Genomic DNA, 17165 nt, shown 5'->3' with positions numbered 1-17165 from the left:
GAGCCAAGTTTCCTAGATGGCATTCCATGAGATGATGGAGCTTCTCTTCAAAACAATCCATCTCAGAAAATGTGTTTTTCAACAGAAAAAAAAAAGTATTTGTCCTAGAAGAGTGTTTTATTATCACTATATTTATAAAATATACTCATAAAAATCAGTATTTAAGGGCTTCCCTGGTGGCGCAGTGGTTGAGAGTCTGCCTGCCGATGCAGGGGACGCGGGTTCGTGCCCCGGTCCGGGAAGATCCCACATGCCCCGGAGCGGCTGGGCCCGTGAGCCATGGCCGCTGAGCCTGCGCGTCCGGAGCCTGTGCTCCGCAACGGGAGAGGCCACAGCAGTGAGAGGCCCGCGTACCGCAAAAAACAAACAAAAAAAATCAGTATTTAAAATAGTTATAATCCAAATAGGCTGAATTTCTCATGTTTCTCATATATGATGATGGCTTTTAAGATCCTAACCCCTTGATAATTCTGTAGCTTAAACAGTGAATGTGACAACATAAATATATATTTTAAATAACTCAGGAAGAGCAAATTGAGCATTTGTGATTCTTAGAATCTAGAATACATTTTTCACTATTTCTCACTACTCTTTTTCTCTTAATACCTGTCTGATCATACACTTTTTTCCTGGCTTTTAAAACCAATGTCTTGAATATTCACCATAATATCCAAGATATACATACAATGGATCAAGGAAATTGGGCCCCTATTGAGGCATTTAATATATTGATTCAAATTATAAAACTATAGGCTGTAAAATATTGACCTCTCCAGTGCACTCATGGAAAACTAAAACTCAGAATGAAATGTACGTCAGCAGGAAAACTAATCATGGTAAACATTCACTAGTATATCTTATTTCTAGAAAGCTATAGATGAAGAATTTCTGTCAATCAGTATCAAAGATCATGCATTGGTGGCCTTCCCTAACCACTTCGTCTAAAATTTTAACCATCCCTCTCAACATTTCATATCCCCCTTCTTTGCCCAGTGTTTTTCCCTTAGCACTTACCATTAATTAATTTACTAATTCTTTTACTTGGAATTTTTACTTGTATATTATCAATCTCCCTCTCTGGAATGTATGCCCTCTGAGGGCAGGGATTTTATTTCTTTTGTTTATTCTTTTGTTCATCTCCAGTCCCTAGAACAGTGCCTGGCACCTAGTAAAGTAATTAATAAATATTTGCTGGATTATTAAATGGATGAATAAATACAACAAATCCAAAACCTGGCAGAAATGTACGTGTTCCAACAGAATAATAGATCCTTCTAAATTGATAATTGCACAAAAAAGCAATCTCAACAACATTCGTTGACTTTTGTAAGGCTCTATTTCAGGAATAACTATATACAGGTCCAAATAATCCAACTATATGCTGTCTGCAAGAGACACACTTTAGATTCAAAAACCAAATAGGCTGAAAGTAAAAGAATGAAAAAGATACATCATAAAACAGTAACCAAAAGAGAGCTGGAGTGGCTATACCAATATCTTAAAGATAAAAGTTGTTACCAGAGACCAAGGACATTTTCTCATGACAAAAAAGTCAATCTGTCAGGAAGATTTAACACTTACAAATGTATTTGCTCTTAATAACAGAGCCCCAAAATATATAAAGGAAAAACTGACAGAACTGAAGAGAGAAAAAGACAATTCAACAATGACATTTAGAGACTTCAATATGCCACTTTCAACTAGACAGAAGATCAACAAGGAAATAAAAGACATGAACAACACTAAAAACTAACTACACCAAGCAGAACTTTATAGAACACACCACTCAACAACAGCAGAATACGCACTCTTCTTAAGAGCACATGGAACAATTCTACAAGATAGACAATATGTTAGACCAAAATCCCTCACCCAAAACACTTTGGGCCATATGTGTTTCAGAATTCCAAATTTTCCAGATTTTTAAAATATGACATGGTACATTTTTATTGTATTATGTAATATCCCACATGCTCAGCAGGATCTAGGTCAACATCCTGTAACCAATCACAATATTTCTATGGCAAAATATATGAAAATTGACACTACCTGAGATAAAGACTATAAATAGCTTCAACTCAGTTCAGGTGTTTTGTCACAAAATAAATTACAAAAAAATTATTTAACTCTTGCTTTTACCTTCAAAGCATTTTTCAAATGGATCCACTTTTCTTCATCTCTGCTGCCATCATCCTAATATGAGCCCCTGTTATGTCCTTCCCACCCATCAGGGAGCATTCTCACAGCACCCCTGCTCTCAGCCCAGGCTCCTTCCAATCCAGTCTTTACAAGGTAACCAAAGGCATTTGTTACTTTTATTATATTACTCCTCTGCCTGAGACTCTACAATGATGTCCCATTGCTCTTAGAATGAAACACGCCTCCCTCACGATGGCCTACAAGGTAAGGTGCATCCCGACTTCCCCAAGATCTCCTACTCCTCCTCACTCATGGACTTCTTCTTACTCCCTTCAACGCAACAAGCTCTTTCCTACTTAGAGTCTTTAGTCTAGCCGTTCCCCCTTCCAGAATGCTCTTCAAAGAGTTTTTTCAGAGGGGAATCATCATCAATCTTTAGATCTAAGCTCAGATGTCATCTCTTCAGAAAGACTTTCCCTACCCCTTCTACCTAAATACACTTAGCCTTCCCCATACCCTTTAAAACAAACAAACAAGCAAAACACTGGGGACTTCCCTGGCGGTCCAGTGGTTAAGACTGCAGTGCTTCCACTGCAGGGGGTGCAGGTCTGATCACTGGTCAGGGAACTAAGATCCCACATGCCACACAGCGCCTACAAAAATTTTAAATTTTTTTTTAATTTTTAAGAAACTGAATTTTAAAGTTGCTTTAGATGTACATAAAAGTTGGGAAGCAGCCGCAGAGCACAGGGAGATCAGCTTGGTGCTTTGTGACCGCCTAGAGGGGTGGGATGGGGAGGGTGGGAGGGAGGGAGATGAATGAGGGAAGGGATGTGGGAACAGATGTATATGTATGACTGATTCACTTTGTTATAAAGCAGAAACTAATAAAAAAAAAAAGTTGCAAAGATAGTACAAAGAGTTCCCATACATGCTGTGCACAGTTTCCTCTACTGTCAACCTCTTACATTGCTAAGGTACATTTATTTACAACTTAGTAAACCAACACTGGTACGTTACTATAATATTAACTAAGCTCCACACTTTACTAAGATTTCACTAGTTCTTCCCTACTGTCCTTTTTCTCTTCCAGGATTCCATCCAGGACACCACATGACATTTAGTCATCATGTCTCCTTAGCTTTCTCTGCTCTGTGACAGTTTGTCAGACTTTCCTTGTTTTTTCTTCACAGTGTTGAAGAGTACTGGTCAGGTATTTTGCAGACTGTCCCCCGACTTGGTTTGATCTGCTGTTTTTGTCATGGTTAAACTAGGGCTATGGATTTTTAGGGTGAAGACCACAGAGATAAAGTAGTCTCATTACATCATACCGAAGGCATACAGTATCAACATGACATCACTGATAATGTTAAACTTGGCCACCGGGTTTAGGTAGCATTTGCCAGGCTTCTCCACTGTAAAGTTACTCCCTCTCCCCACTTGCCACTCTGTAACCAATCTACTCTTTGGAAACAAGTCACTAAGTACAGCCCACGCTCAAGGGCCAGGGGGAGTTGAGGTCCACCTCCTGGAGGGGACGGTATATAAATAAATACTTAGGAATTCTTCTGTAAGGGAGATTGTCTATTTCCCCCATTTACTGATTCATTCAGTCATTTATTTATAACAATATGCACTCATAGATGTTCATATTAGAGTTTAGGTTATAATCCAAAACTACATTGTTTGTTTCATTGCTCAAATCATTCCTGGTTTAGCCACTGGGGGCTCTTTCAAGTTGTCTCTTAATGTTCCTTTGCTATGCCTCATCCTTTTGTCTTTTTGAACACTTTATTTTCTGGAACAAGATACTCCAGTCTCATCTTGTGTGAGAATAGCACCTTGTATGAGACTGGTTCCTTTTATTGGAGAATGGTTTTGGAAACCAAGATCTGGTGCTAAGTAAACTTATTGTTACTGGGGTGTTACTATTAGGCCTTCTCAATAGACAGAGCTAGGAAATGTATGTGTGTATACTAACCCATGCACAAGCACAGATCTATAAATATTTCCATATGTAACCGTTTGTATCTATATTAAGCAAAACATGAGTTTATACTGATGCTCCCACCTCTAATCCAGTATCACATGGTTCGTTGTAGGATTCCATTTTTTTAATCACTCCGATTCTTTTCCACTGGAATTATTAACATAATCTAAAATTACTTAGTTTGTTTACTTACTGCTTGTCCCTCATCATCAAGAATTTAAATTTAGAAGCAGAGGTCTTGCCTGTTTTACCAAATTCTGGAGCTGTAGAACCTAGAACAGTGCCTGCAACATAGCAGTGGTTTATTGATCAGTGAAAAAATAATCAATAAAGAAGTACTGATTATTTAATTTATAGTAGAAAAAAAGATGAAATATTTTGAGGCTACCCCTTGATATGAGTAAGATCATCTTCTAAATGAAAAATAAACACATATTCATCCAATGCTATGCCCTGTTATATTAATAATCTCCACGCATTCACCATCACTTGGCATTGAAATTTCCCCCACAAGCAATTCAAGGAATGCTTGACAATTTTCCCCTAGAGTTCACTGTAGTAGAGCTTAATCATGTCCAAAATGAAAGTAACGTATTTCTTCCTCAGATTTCCTCCCATGTTACATATACTATCTTTAGTCTTAGTAGGGTGTAGGTCAGAGAGAAGAGGCAGACAGGAGGTAGGGAGATTCCTCACCTATCCTTACATGTTTCACTAAACTACCCAAGGAGGTTTCAGTGTCTTTCCCCCCATAGTCTAAGGACGATGTGTCACTCAAAGCTACAGTTAGTTGTAATTTTGTTGGCTTAGCATTTTCCTACTTCTTTCTACTACTTCTCAAATTGCTGAAAAGTCTTGTCTGGATCTGAAAATGCCTTTCATAGAAGCTACTGTGGTATGAAAGGTAAAGAAAGACAGTTTGGGAGGGGATTGAAAGGGATTTTGCATTCGAGATTTTCTTTAACCTTCCCGGTTTGCACTTGGGCATGCTTGTTGGTCCTAGAGAACACAACGTGGGCAAGGGTTGTCACCCGTGTTCACTGTGTCTTTCTCACCAAAGAACTGGAGTTTTCCCCGGAAACCTCCCATCTACTTGCTCCCACTAAAAAGATACGGGTATGTCAAGAAAAGAAAGAAAGAGGTGGAAGGAGGGTAAGAGAAATACTGAATGCTCAATGTATGCCTGGCAAATCCTGTGCTCTTTACTACTCGACTCTCAAGATTACAACTAATTTTACCAAAATTTGGTAATTTTTAAAAAAATTTCTTTATTTTTTGCCTTTAAATTAATAGAGGGGACACTTACATACATACTGATATTAAAATCTGCAAATGTAACACAGAAAAGAAGTTAATACTGGGGTGGGGGGAGAAAAGAGCAAAAGTATTTCCCGTGGTTTCTGGAATATTCTTTCATAATAATATAAGTAAAATCCCCTAGTATTTGTGCGAGATGTTACCCTTCTTAAAATCTTTTTTTTTTAAAAAAAAAAGACAAGCTGAACAAACCAAGGCAAGCCTGTGTACATTTCTTGAAATAGTTCCTTGTTTACTTGAACTATTTTGTACCTCGGAGCCATGACACATAAGTGTCAGCGCACAACTGCAGGTCCATATATAACAAAGGAGTGCCCAGAAGGTTCCCGAAATAAGAGCTTGATGCTCAGTTCATAGGAGGAGGGTCCCCTATGCCCAAATTAAGCCTTGGCCACTTGCACATAATTAGCATGCCAAAATGAGAAATGAAACCAAAAGGCACATTAGGGCAATGCAACTCTGTTACCATGTTAAGGATACACTGCCCAGGTGTCATCAGTCAAAATGAACTATGTCAAAGAGATGAAAACTGGAGAAAAAACAGGTTTTCAGACAGTAGCTTCCAGAGCATATATACCTAAAGGAAGGACTGAATAAGAAATATCTCCCCAATAAGTTCTCTTATTGACTTTACCTACACAGAAACGCTTCCAGGCTTTTGTTGCATCTTCCCACGGGACTGCTTCCAGCCCACCTCTACTTACGTGGGACTTCATCTAGCTGAATCATAAGAACAGCTGTTGAATTATGAGTTATGGGCACAGGCAAGAAGCTGTCAAATATCCAAGGATACAGAAAGCACAAGCCACAAGTGCAGTTTTTCTTGGCCAAGTCCTCAGTGTCTGCCATCCATTTACTTGTAATTGTAGGTGATTATCTCGTCCCCTCCCTGCCACTCTGAAGGGTCGGAAGCACTCTAGCTTTGCCCTCAGAGTCATCCCATTCTACTCTTAGAAGGTCCGAAAAAAGAAGGAAGCTGAGTTTCCTTTGTTCCAATCCTTTCAGCAAACATCAGTCATATCACAGCAAAGCCACACGCCAAGACAAAGCAGGAAATGAGTAAGGAATAAAGAGTCTGTTCTCTTGCTGCCTTTCCCTATGTTGGAGTATTGTACTCACCAGTGGAAACTCATTTTCGAAGTTATGTTGCAGCTGTACAAACTGCTCATTAAAAAAAAAAAAAATCCGTCACCTTGTTTTCAGCCCAGTGGCAGATTTCACATCAAAAAAATTATACCGAGTAGACATTCTTAGCAGTTCATCTATATCTTCAATCATACAGTGAAATTTCCAACAAATTATTCAAATTCTCTGAACAAATGCTAGATGAAATCCTTCAACCAGTGACAACCTCAAGAAACAAAGTGTGTCACACATGGGTAATTTCACATTCATGGAGTCTTTTCTCATGACATTTTATTTTCTGAAAAGAGCAGATATGTCTCACTGGAAGCATTTTTTTTTATTTTAGGTTTTTAAAAATAGATCCTGCTCTTAAGACTTCTTCCTGTGGTCTGAAGAATTGAACATATTTTTCCAGGCAGATTCAGAATAGAATTATCAGATCAATTTAAGAACAAGCTGAAAATTGACAGTAGATGGCTAATGGGTGAGCGGTAAATGCAACTTGTTTCCTTAAGTCATATTCTCACTGCAGAAATATGAACATGACCCCTATGATTCTCTCTACCTTTCTAAAACACTCACTCATGTATTCATTCACTCATTCATACCACAAATACTCACTGAATACATACAAAGTGACCAAGAAAATGGCTGTCAAGCTACATTGAGCTGTGTCACATAATTTTTTCCAAAATCTGTCCCACTCAGATCTTCCTTTCTTCTACAGGCAGCTGACTGGAGAGGCCAAGAGAGCAAAGAAGAGAAAGGCGTCGAAAGGAAAATACATTTTAAAAAGAGCTAGAAAGAATGTAGAAAAGCAAACACATGTGGAGAAGAAAGTTCTGGAGAGTTATCACCATCGGGACCACATCAGCCCCAATCCTCTCTGCATACAGGATAAAAGCAAACACCAGTCCACAATGCCCTAAATGGTCCCCATCTTTTTTTTTTCTTTTTTACTACCATCTCAGAACCATCTGGCTTTGAAACAAATTGTAAAATCACTGTACATATGGTCTATACAGTAAATAAGATGGCTATAGTAGTAGACAAAGTATAATTTACATATTTTATTCACTAGAGGATCATTAATCTGTTCTAGTGAGTAAAATGCAGATTTGAGTGTTTTGAGATTTAGTAAGCAGATGAAACAAAAATCACCTCAAAGGTCAGAGAGTGGCCTTGTGATGTGCTTTTTGTTAATTCTGATGTTTTTAATTACCTATCAAATATGTCAGTACATGTATTTAAATATTATGTTTTAACGTTGTTTCTTAGTTATTCAGGCATGGTAATGAAAAGCTTCCCCTCTGCTTGTCATTTGCTATCAAACCTACAGAGAATGTTAATAAGAGCAACAGTTCGAGAAAAAGTAAAAGAAAAGTGGTGGCTTTACCACTTCAACCAGGCTGTATGTATGCAGACATTCTTAATCCATAGAATACAAACGCCTTCAAGTATTTCAACTGACAGCATGCAACACTGTCATGTGCTGACGTTTTCTTAATACACTTTCAAAATCGCAGTCAATTTTCAATGAGGATTTGTTGGCTTCTTCTAGTGCGTCAGCTATGTCATGAGAACAACTTAATCAGTTCTGAAGAAGGAAATACCTCTTTCATGACAGAGCCCTGTTTAGGAAAATAATGATCAGAGGGCCCTCAAGAATTTCATTAAAGTTCTATAAACGCTTTACAAATAGGCTCAGAAGCTGCACCTCAGAACAGTAGCCAAGGTGAACCTACCTGGTGCCAACTTCCTCTCTAATTCAAAACTATCATGATGAACCCCATCATGATAAGAATATGGATAAAAATGAAAACTACTCTCCTTCCTAGGAGTCTCTCCAGTCATTCTCACTGCTGTAAGAAGACTTGTTGCTGACAGCCCATTTTAAGAGTTTAAAGGAAAAGCAGTAAGGGGGAGACTGATACAAAAGTTAAAGGCTGGTAAACATGGCCAGGGCTCTACTATCCACAAAGACGGGTGGCCCATCTGCAAGTTTCAATCCCTACTCTGCAAGTCCTTTGCCAGTCCTTTCCTCTGGTGCTCTGAGTAACAAAGGAGGAAAGAAAGCTGATGGACACCACGATTCGCTGTGACTGATGCTGGACTACCTGCCTGTGCCCTTTGCGATTGCCCCTTGCCTGGGATCTCTGGGGGTTCTTCAACCTCCTGCTTTGCTCACATACACTCCAACCACCAGGGGCCTTTCCAAAGCATAAACACACACTGGTACCCAGTGATGCCGAAGAGTGCTGCCTTGTGCTTGGCCACATGCAAAAGCATCTCATAACTCCACTTATGAGCTGACTCCAGTGAAGACCCATGGGGAGGGACGACTGGAGAGTAAATACGCTCCCATGTGCTGAGATCATTATCGCTCACTACATCTGATTTTTTAAATGCTGATTCCTTCTTTATTCACAATAACAAATTTGGTCAGAAACCAAGGTGGCTCGCCTAGAAAAAGCAGGGAATAAATATCCAGAGATAAAGAATGATATGGAAAGAAGAGTCATTAACTTCATTTTGCTGACAAGAGATTGAAGGAGACAACAGGGACCTGTGAGCACTGTTGCTGTGAGCAAATGAAGGTCCCCATCGGCTAGCTGACTGAACAAGTAAAAATCATCAGAGCCAACATTAAAATGGCACCTACTGTGTGTTAGCACTATTCTAAGCACTCTATAGGTATATATGTATTTCATCCTCAAAATATGTACAAAACAGGTGCCATTATTATCTTTTAAAGATGAGTTAACTGAGGCACAAATAGTTAAGTAACTCGTCCATGGCAACATAGCTATTGCCTTCCGTTAACACTCTATTTTCCTATGTTTAGGCATTATAGTCCATCTCTTACAAAAAGTTTAAAGTTTCCCATACAACACTTCATCTAGTAAATGTTATCTCTTCAAACATCTCTATTTCTCGAAAAAGTACTGAACGCATTCATAAACTTAAATATACTCGCTTAATTAGTTTAAAATATCACCATCTCAAAATAAATTTGATCTTATAGGTTCTTAGATTGCACTTATTTTATACCATACTGTGAGATTCAAAACAGAATTAGCTTTTACTCTTAAAATATCATTAATGCATCATCTTGAATATGGTAATCAATAAAAGAGATTCTGCAAGGAGGTAGGAACGTAAATGCGTGTTAATTATTTCTAATGTCTTAATTAACTCCTACTGCTAATGATACAGTAATTTAGGTTTAAATATATTGTAGAGGATACATCAGTTTTCTATTGGGTCATGTTTAAGCATTAAACATGATTAAACAGATTAATCATCACTAAAATCTCATGAAATGGGGAGATTTAGACCCAAATTCTCATTGAGATTAGAATTCTGTGTCTAAAACTAAGGTTTTAGACACAGTGCAACATGTTTTCCTCACACACACCTGCTTCCTGGTTAGCTCTTCCTTTCCTTCTCTGTCCCCATGTCCCTCTGAGCACCCAGAGGTACATCAAGGCAATAATCACTTCTGAAAGTGGTTTAGTATACGCATCAAGCACCACTGATGAAGTCAAACTCCCATATATTTTTTAAACTTCTTGATTTCTGAGCCCTGGGAGGGAAGTTATGGTGACGCCTGTTGACTGACCTGGACCTGGTGAGGACCAAATGTAAAGACCAGAGTAGGTAGATAGTGCCATTTTAGAAGCTATCTCCTATTGTGGATTAAAGATGTCCACTCCCTTTAAAGAAGGGCAGACTCCAGAGGTGGAGTCTATTTTTCCTTCTCTTTAATCTGGTTGATCCTGTGACTTGCTTCAATCAAGGGAATGAAGCAGATATAAAGCCATGTCACTTCCAAGGCTGGGCCTTAAGAGATCTGCAACTTCCTCTTTTATGCTCCTGGAACTATATCATCACATTGTGAGACATCCAAATCACATGGAAAGAGAAGTGAGTAACCAGCTGACAGCCCCAACTGAGCTTCCAACCAACAGCCAGCACAAACAGCAAGTCAAATGAGTGAGCCACCTTGGATGTTCCCATCCAGTCAAAACTCTAGTGATCACAGCCCCAGATGATGCCACATGTGGAGAGGAACCTCCCAATTGATCTCAGTCAACCCACAGACTCTTGAGATAATAAATGATGGTTGTTGTTTAAACCACTAAGTATATGAGGGAGTTTGACTCTACAGCAATAGATAGTCAAAGCCTTTCTAGACCCTCATAGAGACTCAGGCTGAAACCAGTTCCTGCTTGACTTAGCATAACACAGGATAAGTTGTGGTGGACCCAAAAACATCAGGATGGCTACAATGAAGTTGAAAAGAACACTTTCCAACGGGGGGCACAGTGGCTAAGACCATGAACCTCGGAGCCAGACTGTTTGAATCCTGGCTTTGCCTTTTACTAGATATGCACCTAGTAGAGGTTATTTAACTATTCTGTGCCTCAGTTTGCCTTCATATAAAATAGAGATAATAATATTCTCTACCTCATAGGTTTATTTTGAAGACTAAATATCAGTATCACTATGTGTAAAGCACTTAGAACAGTGCCTGGCACAAAGTAAGTGTTCGGTAAATGTTTATTATTCTCTTGTACATCCAAGGAACCACCCACTCACAGCTCTGGGAGGGCTCTATACTTAGAACAAAGGGATATGGAAAGTGAAGGGGAGGGTCATAACATGGTTCCTGTTTGATCCTGTACCATGAGGAAATGGATCTCTGCCATGCCATAAAAGCTTGAATATGATAAATGCTAAATCTGATTAGCCTCACACCAGTAAGGGAGAAAACCAAAAATCAGAGTAAATGCTCAGTTTCTGGGTCATCAGTAATAGAAATGTCAGACAATCAGTCACATTTTATCTGAGAATAAACTACTGCTAGATATAATAATCCACACTTTGGATTTTATAACTGATTTCTCTTCATTAAGTGTCCTGAGCTTTATAAACATATAATGCAGTCCTGGTAAGTTATGTTCTCAGGCATGATCTGAACTATCACCATCATACTCATATCAATTTTGTTTCTAAATATTATTTTGAAGTTCACTGGAACAAACAGATCAGGCTACAGATTATGGCAGTTTTTGCATATGTCATAATAAAATTAATCCTAAAGGTATTAGTAATACCAGGTTAGTTTTTGGCTTTTGGTTGTTTTTTGTTTTCTTTTGATTTTTTTGGTCATATCGTATACACACTTCAGGAACTGCTTTTGTTAAAATGACTATTGATTTTTTTAAATGAAGCAAAATACAGTAATAATTCATTTTGCCATAGGATTAGAATTAGTAAATAGTACTTTTTGCCCCAACCCTTTGTCTCTTCTCTATTTTAAAATTATATCAAGGACTTATTTATATTTACTTCAGAAGTAACCAGCCCAAGTGAATTAATATATTGTGGCCATAAGTTAAAGTTTTTGAAATATTTAGCAATCTATTTCAGCTTTGAACATCTGACCATAGCACTTCTCATGGGATTTTCCACTGGAGTCTCAAAGCTCTCCATTTCTCATCTCCACATACTCTATTCATAAAATTATTGCAGATTCAATTATACTACTCATATTCTGGTACTTGGACACGGTTCCCTCTGTTTTTCAAGAGAACTATGATGGATCAATAAATTGATACCAAGTAGTGCAATCAATTAGTTCTGAGAAAATATGTCAGGTTTGTGCCTATCTTCACCATGATAACATCATTCACCCACATTAGTTATTCATCTTCTTTCCAAATTATTTATAAGCCTGAGATCAGCTTGAGAAAATTCATACTTTCATTTCATACCTGCTAGTCATGCCTTAAACGGTGACTATCAGAGATGCAAATTAATTGCAACTATATGAAGGATGCACAAATTAAAAAGTATGAAATTTAAATTATTAATTCAGCATCCAGATTCCTTCTGCAATCACTAACAATTTCACCTGTTTTATTGCTCAATGCAAACTAAATTTGGTAATTTAAATAGAAATAGAGAACACTAGACCTTTAATTTAAATAGAAATAGAGAACACTAGACCTTATCACTTTGTTTCCCTCCTAAGTCCCTCTTCCTTTTCCTTCCATTACCTCCTTTGTCTCTGTGTTTTGAACGTCCTCTTTTATGTCCGCTGAACTTCAGTCCCATGTCATTGTCAGATCTCATCAATTACACACTATTCTGCTTTAATCTAAGATGTCATTCTTAATATTATTTTACATCCACCAGTCTATTCCAAGAACCTGAATCCATTCCACTATACCAAAAAAACCCAAAAGCCTATTTTTCCATGGGCTTTTGTCAGGTTATGGGCATTATGTTATTATGTGATTATGCACGAAAAGTTTTAAGAACATATACAATTTCAGTAGTATTACTGAGAGTAACTGTTGGGAATACTTCCGCATCCACTATGTAGCTGAACAGAGCGTGAATGAAAGTAGCCAAAACGTAACTGTGAAAAAAACTCAGATGAAAAAGGAAGCTTGGTTAAGTGAAAAGACTGTTCAGATTAGAACTAATGGGTTCAACCAAAGTTTCCAGACTAGTAAAGTTTTGCTTTACGTGTATCTATTTTCTGTAAATGGAGCCCATTTAAAGTTTCAATGCTTAAATTAACAAAATAATTTGTGTAACACTTCTAATGAATAAAATTGAGTTAATTGAGTGTAAGACATTTGTACCAACTTGCCCTTTTAGAAACGAGGATGGGTATAATTTCATCAATAAACAACAAATAAAGGAGACCATTTGAATAAAAATGACTTTTGAGTTTCTCAGATAAAAATGTCACAGATTTCTCAAAGCACATCTCTACAAATTCTAAATCTTGGTTTTAGTGTGATTTGCATAAAATTCTTAAGTAGCATATGCAAATATTCTCATGTCTAGCAAAATTATTTCAGGGGGAAAAATGTCATAAATGTCTACCTGGCAAGGTTGCTTCATTTTAATGGCTATGACATGGTATCTGTAACAGCAGAGTTCACAGGTCCAGGAACCCCTCTCACTGATCCACTTCAGCAAGCACAGCTGATGTGTATACCGAACGGACCCGTCACATCGGCAGGGGTTTAACAGCTCCCCCTGGAAAGAAAACAACTCAGTACGAATATTTATACTGTGTCTCTATTTTAAAAATCCAACAGTTGCTTTCTTTTCTTTCAAAGCCACTTACCCAGAAGGATACAAGCATCAAACTCTATCATAGAAAATGAAATTAAATGTTCATACCTCTGGTGGGAATGCAACTAAAGTCTTAAAACTATTTCAAAGATATTACTTAGAGTTATGACATAAATGTTCTACCAACATACGAAATGTCTGCAGGATACAGCTCCCAATACCCTAGGGGAAAAGCTGTACTATTAAATCTCTTTAATAACTTTTAAGTGGACGGTCAGATGCAGTTCCTCTGCAGTTATTCTTAATCATTGCTAAAGAAGAAATGCATGCCATCCCGGAAAGTAGCTTGCAATAGCATTACGCTTTCATTTTTTCTAACTGTAGCATCATAAATATTGACTTAGGGGACTATATTCCTGAAAGCCTGCATATTCTTATGCAATTTCCTTACTTTGAAAAATATTAAACCTAATGTTTGCTCAGACCACACATTTTGTAAGACAGATGTATTATCCCTGTTGTCTCTGTGACTACTCGCATGTAAGTTTGCATGCACCTCTAATGGAGTTTATAATTCTAGAATTGTGTTTCTTTCTTTCACAAGGTCAAAGTAGTTTTAGTTCTCTTATGAAAACTCTAACATGCTTTTCACCGCAGTGATATTGAGTCACCAAAATGGGCAATAAGGAAAGACCCTGCCCTTTTTGGTTTTGACGTGACTCACCCCCTGTTTGTCCTCTAAGACTATCTGCCTCACGATACACCTGTAGAAAAGGAATATAGGTTTGTCTCTATGTATAAACCAGAACCATCAAGGAATTCATACAAGAGATACTTATGGCATTAACACTAAAACACCTGAGGAATGTGTAACTGCAAAACCAGGTGGAAAAAATCAAGTGTAGCCCAAAGCAAACACTATTCGCCACCGGGACAATTTTATCTGCCTTCACAGGAAAGGGAAAGGGAACGCGCAGGAGCCGCCAGGCAACCGCTCAGCCCAGGAACCCAGAGGCGGGCGCTGTCCGTGGTGCTGACAGGGCGCCGTCGAGAGCGGGAGCCAGCCCAGCCCTGCCGGACCCCACAGCCAGCGCGCCCGGGACCCGCCGGGCCTTACCTGCTCGGTGCCCTGGAAGCAGATCTTGCAGATGGGCTGGTGGTGCTGGTGCTGGTGCCCGGAGCGCCGGTCGCCGCCGCCGCTGCTGCTGCTGCGGCTGCTGCATACCGAGCGCGTCTCGGGCTGGTCGCCGGAGCCCCGCCGCTCGCCGTCCCCACCCGCGCCGACCTCCGGCTCCCCGGGGCCGCCTTTCCCCGCCGCCGCCTCCGGGACCGTCGTCTCCGGAAGGCGCCTCGGACATGCCCTGGAGTCGCCAGCCTCGGCCACCTCCTGCCCTGCCGGCGGCAGCTCCTCCGCGCCGCTGCGCCGCGGGGCCACCTCCGCTGGCGGCTCGTCGGGCCCCGCGGGGCGCTTGGGAGACGCGGGCGGCGCGGGCGGCGCGGGCAGCGGTGGCAGGTAGCGCGGGGACGCGGGGACCGAGGCTGGCTCTCCTGGCGGCGGCGACGGGGGCGGCTCGGCGTCCCCGCTCTCCTCCCCGCGGCGCCGACTGCCGCTGGGGCCGCCCTCAAAGCTCATGGTGGTGGGGCCGCCGCCGCCGCCCTCCTGCCAGCCCGGCTAGCGCGCCCGGCTCGGGCTGCAGGCGAAGGGGGAAAGGAGGGGGGAGGAGGAAGGAGGGAGGGAAGCGGGGCGGGAGGACGGTGGGGACGGGGGCCTGGGGCGCCAGGGGCCGAGGGGCGGGACGGGGAGGCACGCAGAGGGCCCGGCTGCTGCTGCGGCGGCGGCGGCGGCGGCGGCGGCTGCTCCGCGGAGCCGCGGGCTCGGCTCTGAGGGAGGAGGTGCCGAATTCCGCGGCGCGTGCGAGCCGGGCCGCTGGGGGGCGGGGGGTGGCCGCGGGCGGGGGCCAGGGAAACCGGGGGAGGGGGGAGGAGCGGCGCAGCGGAGGGGATGGGCCGGGGGGGAGGTATTTGGAGGGAACTGGAGCGGGGCGGTAGGTGTGGAGGAGCGGAGGGTCGTTCCCGGGAAGGGGGATGTGGAGGGCCGGGTGCGAACCCCGCGGGAGGTGCGGCGACCGCGGGCCGGCATTGGGGGCGTGGGGGAAACCCCTCAGCCGCCTCCGCCGACCCCGCCCCGGGGACGCTCACGTGTGTTCCGGGGCGGATTACCCCTCCCCAAGCCGCGCGGCGCTGCAGCTCTCGTGAGCGGGGTTGGGGGTGGGGGTGGGGGTGGGGGTGGGGGGAAGGGTCGGGGGCCACGGGTCCAGAAACCGTTACTGGCTGGGCAAGTGGGATGCCGCGGCGCGGGGCTGGAAGGGGCCGGGATGATCGAACGCGAGACTCGCGAGGGCGAAGGGGCTCGCGAGACTGACGCCGCGGGCGCGCCCGAGCCGGCTAGGCGGGGGGCGAGGGGAAGGGCGCGTGGGCCCCGAGGACGAACGGACGCTCCCAGGAGACCGCTTCCAGCCCTGTGCGCCCTCTCCCTCGAGGGCACTCTCACTGACCCTCCAGAGCCCCCAGAACAGACGCCTCTGGAACCTGCATCCTCCCTCTGCCCTCCTTGCCCTCTCCCTCCTGCAGGGAGTATCTGGGTTTATTTGAAACTGTTCTGGTGACTTTGTGAATATCGTTTCCTGCCGTGGTTCCTCCTAGTGAACGCTGGTGCCACGTTCTGTGGCGGGCGGGCTCTTCCACCCTTGCCGTAGGAAAAAGGACTCAAAGGACACCTCTCGTGCAGAAGTTGCTGCATCCGCGGATTTCGGTTGTATGCACCCCGAAGCCAGCTGGTTCCTCTATAGTTAACTCCACTCCGCAAAACCTCTCTGGGACTTATCTTCCGGCAGGGCAACAGTGCCCTCAATTCTTTTCTGAAAAGAACTACCTTACCTGCAGGAAAGTAGACGGAAAACAGTGTACAGGCAGTAGTTTCTAAATTAGAACAGTGTAAACGCATAAAGCAATAGATTTATATATAGTGCAATGTGTCTAGTCAAAGCCTTGGTGATTTTCGCTAGTGTAACCCTTTGATGTCTTTGACGCAACCGACTTGCTCTTCCGGCAGTCATTTTTGGCTGCATTTCATAGCTGAAGAGCCGGGGTCAGATAGGCAAAGTAACTTGTTCAAGGTCACAGAACTGTTAACGAAGAACTTTTGAGCTCACTGACTCCAGATTTTCCAGCTCAAACACTGAATGATTTTTTCCCCCCCAATTCTCCTCCTGCCTCCTAAAACAGTATGTAGTACCTGGTGTGTTTGGTGACACTGACTCCCGTTAATAGTTAGATGTTCTTAAATGGTTAAGATAAACTACCAGCTTAAGTTAATTTTTCCAGTGTACATTTTGGCAGTAAGAAGTATATTTGGTTTAAGAAAAAAAAAAAAAAAAGGTCCAGCTCTTTTGACAGAAATTCGTCTGGTTGGAAAGCAGAGAAGGAGGTAGTA

The 17165-nt window shown here is 42.0% G+C and overlaps 1 protein-coding gene across 1 annotated transcript in view; it reads right to left on the bottom strand.

Moving 5' to 3' along the window:
* The window catches only part of MARCHF11 (membrane associated ring-CH-type finger 11), a gene marked incomplete at its 3' end in the record, with an annotated part of 120485 nt that extends 105153 nt beyond the window's left edge, over positions 1–15332 (bottom strand). The window contains exons 1-2 of the mRNA XM_079702839.1: positions 14790–15332; positions 13478–13633 (exon numbers count right to left, since the gene is read on the bottom strand). Of these exons, the coding sequence (XP_079558965.1) occupies positions 13478–13633; positions 14790–15305 (672 nt within the window). The 5' untranslated portion in view covers positions 15306–15332. The remainder of the gene's footprint in view (positions 1–13477; positions 13634–14789) is intronic.
* Positions 15333–17165: the final 1833 nt, after the last annotated feature.

The sequence above is a fragment of the Hyperoodon ampullatus genome (genome assembly GCF_949752795.1).
Source record: "Hyperoodon ampullatus genome assembly, chromosome: 4".
Taxonomy (NCBI): Eukaryota; Metazoa; Chordata; class Mammalia; order Artiodactyla; family Ziphiidae; genus Hyperoodon; species Hyperoodon ampullatus.
This window is presented reverse-complemented; position numbering and strand designations above follow the sequence as displayed.